At 48.3% G+C, this 6,992-nt stretch overlaps 1 protein-coding gene across 2 annotated transcripts; it reads right to left on the reverse strand.

The window, feature by feature from the left end:
- Positions 1-6,772, reverse strand: LOC308483787 (F-box only protein 44-like). 2 transcript variants are annotated; one of them, XM_081018016.1, is made up of 6 exons: positions 6,750-6,772; positions 3,697-3,975; positions 3,051-3,168; positions 1,905-2,000; positions 764-899; positions 1-624 (listed from the first exon to the last, which is right to left on the reverse strand). In XM_081018016.1, the coding sequence occupies exons 2-6, from the start codon at positions 3,956-3,958 to the stop codon at positions 499-501; spliced, it is 738 nt and encodes a 245-aa protein (XP_080874142.1). In that variant the 5' UTR covers positions 3,959-3,975; positions 6,750-6,772; the 3' UTR covers positions 1-498. The 2 variants fall into 2 exon arrangements, with proteins under 2 accessions (XP_080874142.1, XP_080874143.1); XM_081018017.1 differs by having other exon boundaries at positions 6,732-6,772.
- Positions 6,773-6,992: the final 220 nt, after the last annotated feature.

Below are 6,992 nucleotides of genomic sequence, written 5' to 3' on the forward strand. Positions count from 1 at the left end.
TGCTGGGAAAATGCTTTTTTAAAAACAAACAGACATGTTTTTAAAAATACATTGAATTTTGCATAGCTCACTGTCACCATCTAGTGTCACATTTGTATACTTTACAACACATTTAAAACGTTTCATTTGCAGCTGTGTAGATGAGTCCCACGTTATGTATTTGTTCAACGCAACTGCAGTACCGTGGCTGGTTGCATTTTCTTTTTTGCAGTATAATATTGTTTGCAGGGTCCCCCACCTTCTCTTACAAAATAACATCCACACCCATTTGTTTTTTTAAAAAAATGCTGATCATCCGAAAACTACACAAAAACACAACTTCGGGGAAACAGATGTAGGACCCAGGATTGCAACACATTTAGCTGGAAAGCGTGTGTGTGTGTGTGCGCGCGCGCATGTGTGGAATGACACAACAGAGTGAGCCCTTGTGTGTCTTCCCGCCCTGTTGCTCAAGCAGATGAGTGGAACCGTTTCCCCTTCTGGTGGTTCCTCCTCTTTCTAGGGAAATCTGGGTCCCACAGTGATGCTGCTGTTAGTTAGGCCCCCAGAGTCCACACCGGTCACTCCATGTTCAAAATAGATGTAACGGACTCCGGCAGGGTAGTTATGGAATGTATACGAGCCCTAGAGAGCAAAGAGGAGGAGGAATGGTTAGGAGTCATTTCAACAAAAGGAAGAGGAAGGAACTGATGATTTCAAGAACTGTTTACTCAAGGCCCACATTAATATCCCAGAGCTGATTCAATGCCTTTTTCCTGCTAACCTCTCTCCATTCTGTCTCTCCGGGCTCACTTAAGACCAACTCTTCAGCGCGACATTCGCAGAGGACTTCAGAATCAGCAGACAACAGTTTCACGTGCAGAGTGTAGTTGTAGGGGTCCTCGTCAAGGACGTCGCACCTATTTTGGGGCACAAAACGACACAAGAGCGATTTCTGAGGAGGAACCGGTCCTGCAAAAAAGAGCTGATCACATTTGGAGAATTTGCAGCTGCCTGCTTATTATGCATTTATTTAGGGTATCTGTATGGAAGTGAGAGCTGGACCATAAAGAAGGCTGATCGCTGAAGAATTGATGCTTTTGAATTATGGTGCTGGAGGAGACTCTTGAGAGTCCCATGGACTGCAAGAAGATCAAACCTCTTCATTCTGAAGGAAATCAGCCCTGAGTGCTCACTGGAAGGACAGATCGTGAAGCTGAGGCTCCAATACTTTGGCCACCTCATGAGAAGAGAAGACTCCCTGGATAAGACCCTGATGTTGGGAAAGATGGAGGGCACAAGGAGAAGGGGAGGACAGAGGACGAGATGGCTGGACAGTGTTCTCGAAGCTACCAGCATGAGTTTGATCAAACTGCAGGAGGCAGTGGAAGATAGGAGTGCCTGGCGTGCTCTGGTCCATGGGGTCACGAAGAGTCAGACACGAGTAACGACTAAACAACAACAAAGGGTATCTGTCCCCTGCTTTTAAGCCAAAAAGGCCCCCAGATCAGCTTACACAGAACTGAAACTGAAAACTAGACCACCCCTTCTCACAGGCTTGCAATCTGCAGCACTTGCTTGCAATCTGCACCACACAGGAGAGAAAAGGGACAAGGAAGGAAGAGGAAAATCAAAACATGGGCACCAGTTTCTAAACAGTTGTACCTATAGGGACCAGCTGGCACAATTCAGGGGAAGGAGGTGAAGCCCTGAGATCTTCGAAGCCCTGAGGACTAGGAACTTGTTGATTCCAAATTAAGCTGAGTTCTGCTATCTATTGCGTTCCTCGCTATCTATTGCGTTCCTCACTTTGCCCAGAAATCATGGCAGACGAGGAACCCCAACGGTAGGGGTTCGTTTTGCTTCTGCTATCAAGGAGGACTACCCAGCCCGCAACCCCTGGTTTCGTCGGCTCCGGCACTCACCAGTCTTTCACAACAATATCAGGCTTGACTTCATCCATCAGCTCATCCCAGTAGCCATGATCCTTTAAGACGATGACCTGGCTTTTGGGTGAGGGCCTGAAAAAGAGATCAAAGCCATTATCACCATCACCCACGTGGACCCATTGATATTGGGTTGGAGAGCACTGGTGGGAAATCTCAGGCCCCAGCACCTACTGCAGCCCTCCCAACCTCTCTGTCTGGCCCAGGCTGCAACCCCTTCCCGACCCCATGCCCTACTGACTTTGACAAACTCAACGACCCAACTCAGAAGCTTTTACCCTCCACGAAAGCATGCAAAGTTTCAACTCCCCATAGCAAACTCCCACTGGACAATTAAGTAACTGCTAAGCTCCTTACCTCTCTCGCCCTGACCTAGCTACGTGATCCACGCGACGGTCACCTCCAGACTGGATTATTGTAACTCGCTCTACGTGGGGCTGCCCTTGAAACTGACCCAGAAACTCCAGCGGGTGCAGAATGCCGCAGCGAGACTCCTTACGGGGTCCTCGCTGCGGGATCACATTCACCCGGTGCTATACCAGCTGCACTGGCTCCCGGTGGAGTACAGGATCAGGTTTAAGGTGCTGGTTTTGACCTTTAAAGCCCTATGCGGCCTAGGACCCTCGTACCTACGGGACCACCTCTCCTGGTATGTCCCACAGAGGAACTTACGGTCTTCAAACAAAAACATCTTGGAGGTCCCAGGCCACAGAGAGGTTAGGCTGGCCTCAACCAGAGCCAGGGCTTTTTCGGCTGTGGCTCCGATCTGGTGGAATGCTCTGTCACAAGAGACTAGGGCCCTGTGGGACTTGACATCTTTCTGCAGGGCCTGCTGGACAGAGCTGTTCCACCAGGCCTTTGGCCAAGGCACAGCCTGACTTCCTCCTTTGGCAATCTTCACAGAACTCTAGCCCAGTGGTTGCCATTAATTTGATTTGAATTAATTTTATAATGAAATGATTTTAGAATGTTGTATTATTTTATTGTTGTTAGCTGCCTTGAGCCCAGCTTCGGCTGGGGTGGGCGGGATATATATAAAATTATTATTATTATTATTATTATTATTATTATTAAACACATACCACCACCGCCCCAAATTCATTTGATTGGGAATGTGCTCCTTACCCGCTAAATGCACCAAAGCACCATGTTCCATCCTCAAAGGGAGAGTCATCCCTTGATAGCTTCGCTACATCCCAGGCCTCTTCTTGATCTGGCCCAATTTGCCAGGAGTTCAGGCCCTCTGTGGCGAATCCAGAAAGAAAAGGACAGTGAAAGGAAAGGATACATACAGATATTGAACCTGGGATTTCTGCACTCCCTACACACGAACACTGTCTCCAGATAAAGGTAATCACCCGAGGCAACCAAAACTATTTCCTTCCTGCCAGAGTGGTACCTATTTATCTACTTGCACTTTGACGTGCTTTCAAACTGCTAGGTTGGCAGGAGCAGGGACCGAGCAACGGGAGCTCACCCCGTCCCGGGGATTCGAACCGCCGACCTTCTGATCAGCAAGTCCTAGGCTCTGTGGTTTAACCCACAGCACCACCCGCGTCCCTATCTAATGCTTATTTTTTGAATTTTGAATTTTATGGTTATTCATGTTTTTATACTGTATTTTATGCTGCTTTTATAATTAAATGTTTTAAATTTGTTGTTAGCCGCCCTGAGCCCGGTTTTTGAACCGGGAAGGGCGGGGTATAAATTATTATTATATTATTAAGATTTATGGTGCGGGAGAAGTCTGAAATAAGTTCTTGCTCCCCACCTTCGCCGCAGGGATTCCTGATGAGGTTCTTCTTCATTCTGCAGAGAAAGTAGAAAGTCTTCCAGTCAGGGAGAGCGCCAGTCAACACCCCAAGTGGGTAGCCGGCCTGCTCACACTTCTCTTTCCATCCCATGTTCAGAGTGTCCACCATGTCTCGCCACCCAGAGCAAACCAGACGGCAACTGCGAAGGAGGAACCAGGAAGGGAGCCGAAGGAAGACCTCCAGCAGCATCTCCTTGGGAAGGTCCTCAATATTCACCATCTTCTTTCGGGAAATGTCTGAGGGCGGCCACGAGGCGGGGGAAGAAATGGAAGAGAAAGCATCTCAAACTCTGGGATTCGCTCCCGCGAGAAGCAGCAACAACCGACCACTGATTCGGATGGCTTTAAAAGAGGATTAGACAGAGATGGAAAGAAGATAAAGTCCCCGCCAGAGAAGAATGGCAGATCCAGTTGATGCCGAAATGGCCAAAATGACCAGAAGAGTCAGAAATCAGGAAGACCAAAATTTTAATAGGGAATGGGTAAAACTTATAACTTACCATAAAAACCATTGTAAACAGTCATTAGTAGGATTGGAATATCACTTGTAGTTTAATGGTGAATTTTGGACACAGTGGAGAGGTAAAAAAGATTTTGGATTATCGTAAGAGATGCTGGAGGAAATGATTAACAATAGGACCCACAAAGGGGAGGAGGGAAGTCCAAGAGATTCCTTGGAATTTTGTTTTTATGTTGTACGTTGGATATGTGACTGTGAATTTTTAATTTGAAAAACCAAATAAATAAATTTAAAAATAAATAAATAAGGATTAAACAAGGTAATGGAGACATGAGAAGAGCCTGTTGGATCAGGCCAATGGTCCATCTAGTCCAGCATCCTGTTCTCACAGATGCCTCCAAAAGAAGCCCACAAGCCAGAGAACCATCTGTGGTTTCCAATGTGATGGCCTGGGACTCGGGCTCAGACCTGGAACCAGAGGAGTCTCAGTCTGCACTGGATCCTTTGCCTCAGGCATCATCTGAAATAAGTCCTGATCCTGAAGGGTCCCAGTCTGCACAGGTTCCCCTGCAACAAACACCAGCTGGGCCGAGTCAGGGGCCTGAGCCTGCCCTGGCTCCAGATGCGGGGATGACCTCGTTGCCTTCAGCTGGGCCATCACTTACAGCTGCTCCACTACTGGTTGGGTCAGGGGAGGCTGAGGCAGCCTCTGGGTCTAGTAACCCACCAACATCTCCCGAGCTGCAGAGACTCAGGTCTGAGAGAAGGAGAGACCTGAGTACTCGCAGGAGGAGTGGTCACCTTCGGGCGAGACAGGGAGGTGAGTCACCAGGGGATCAGGACCGGCTGCTACCCTGACAAAGATAAAAGGCTGTCGGATCCTGCCCCAGGTTGCGGGAGCAACATTGCTGTATGCCAGACCCTGCCTGAGATCCTGTACCTGTCCTTGCCTGGGTTCCTGTCTCGTGTCCTGCCTTGACCCTGTTGGACTGACTCCTAGTGGAACCTACAGATTCTGGACCGGACCTAGACCACGGTTCTCGGGTTACCCCCGGGCCCAGCACATCCAGCAACTGACATGCAGAAGTATAGCTGCCTCCAGCTGTGAAGGCAAAGCACAGCGATCCGGGCTAGCAGCCACGGATCTCCTCATCTTCTTCCTCGAGTTTCCCCAATCCTCTTTTAAAGCCATCCAAGTTATTATGGAATCATAGAGCTGGAAGATGCTGGGAACGCGATTGGCGTTGAGGGTTAAACCACAGAGCCTAGGACTTGCTGATCAGAAGGTCGGCGGTTCGAATCCCCGTGACGGGGTGAGCTCCCGTTGTTCGGTCCCTGCTCCTGCCAACCTAGCAGTTCAAAAGCACGTCAAAGTGCAAGTAGATAAATAGGTACCTCTGGTCCCTTTATCTTTACCTAGAGCTGGAAGGGACCCTGAGGGTCATCGAGTTCAACCCCCTGCAAGGCAGGAATGAATCGCAGCGAAAGCATCCATGGCCATCCAAGCTCTGCTTAAAAACCTCCAAGGAAGGAGAGTCCACAGCCTTCCACTGTTGGTGGCCATCACTGCTTCTCATTTTCTGATCATGGGGGAAGTTCCTTCTTTCCCTGCTCAGAGACACTGTGGCCACTTGTGCTCTCGGAGACCATTTCTGATGCGGGTGCTTATTACTGACTTATCCTAAATAGTTATTTTCAGCTTGCCCTCAGAAATGCAAGCTTGCTTACTTAGATAACAATAACATTTTGGTTGGTTTCCCCCCCCCCCCCAATAAAAGTGCTTTATTATTATTTTTGTAAATTTATTTATTTGGTTTTTCGAATTAACATTTTACACTCACATATCCAACATACGGGACGCAGGAGGCGTTGTGGGTTAAACCACAGAGCCTAGAACTTGCCAATCAGAAGGTCTGCGGTTCGAATCCCCACGACGGGGTGAGCTCCCATTGCTCGGTCCCTGCTCCTGCCAACCTAGCAGTTCGAAAGCACGTCAAAGTGCAAGTAGATAAATAGTTACTGCTCCAGCGGGAAGGTAAACAGTGTTTCTGTGTGCTGCTCTGGTTCGCCAGAAGCGGCTTAGTCATGCTGGCCACATGACCCGAAAGCTGTACTCCTGCTCTCTCGGCCAATAAAGTGAGATGAGCGCCACAAGCCCAGAGTCGGCCACGACTGGACCTAATGGTCAGGGGTCCCTTTACCTTTTTATCCAACATACATCATAAAGACAAGATTACAAAGAATCTCCTGGACTTCTCTTCTCTCCCTTGTGGGTCCTATCTTTAGTCATTTCCCCCTGCATCTTTTATAATAATCCAGATCATTTACATCTCCATTATATCCCAAATTCACCATTAAGCTACAAGTGTTATTGCAATGCTACTAACGATTGTAACTGTTTACAATTGTTTTTAAGAGAAATTATAAATTTTACTTATTTTTTCCCCATTCCTTTTTTTTTTTTTAAAGTGTTGTTAATTAAACCCTCCCACGGATCTACCACAACACGGTACCTGGTTCCAGCTTACGGTACCTGGAAGCCCCACCTCACCTCCGTGGGGAAAAGAGTCGTCTGTGCCCAGAAGGCAAGGAGGAAGTGAAACTGCTATGATATCAGATAACACCACCCAATCTCCGCCTAGAGGAGGGGAATCCTGGCTCATTTGCATACGATGACACCCCTTCGACGTCAGCTGGCTCCTTCAAAGGAACCCCGTCCCTCCCCTCTCCCTTTAATCGTTTGATAGTTTAAGGCGCCTCCAGATGCAAAGCTCAGAGACGCGCGCAACGCTTC

This window comes from Podarcis pityusensis, assembly GCF_964106645.2.
Source record: "Podarcis pityusensis genome assembly, chromosome: 8".
Lineage (NCBI taxonomy): Eukaryota > Metazoa > Chordata > Lepidosauria > Squamata > Lacertidae > Podarcis > Podarcis pityusensis.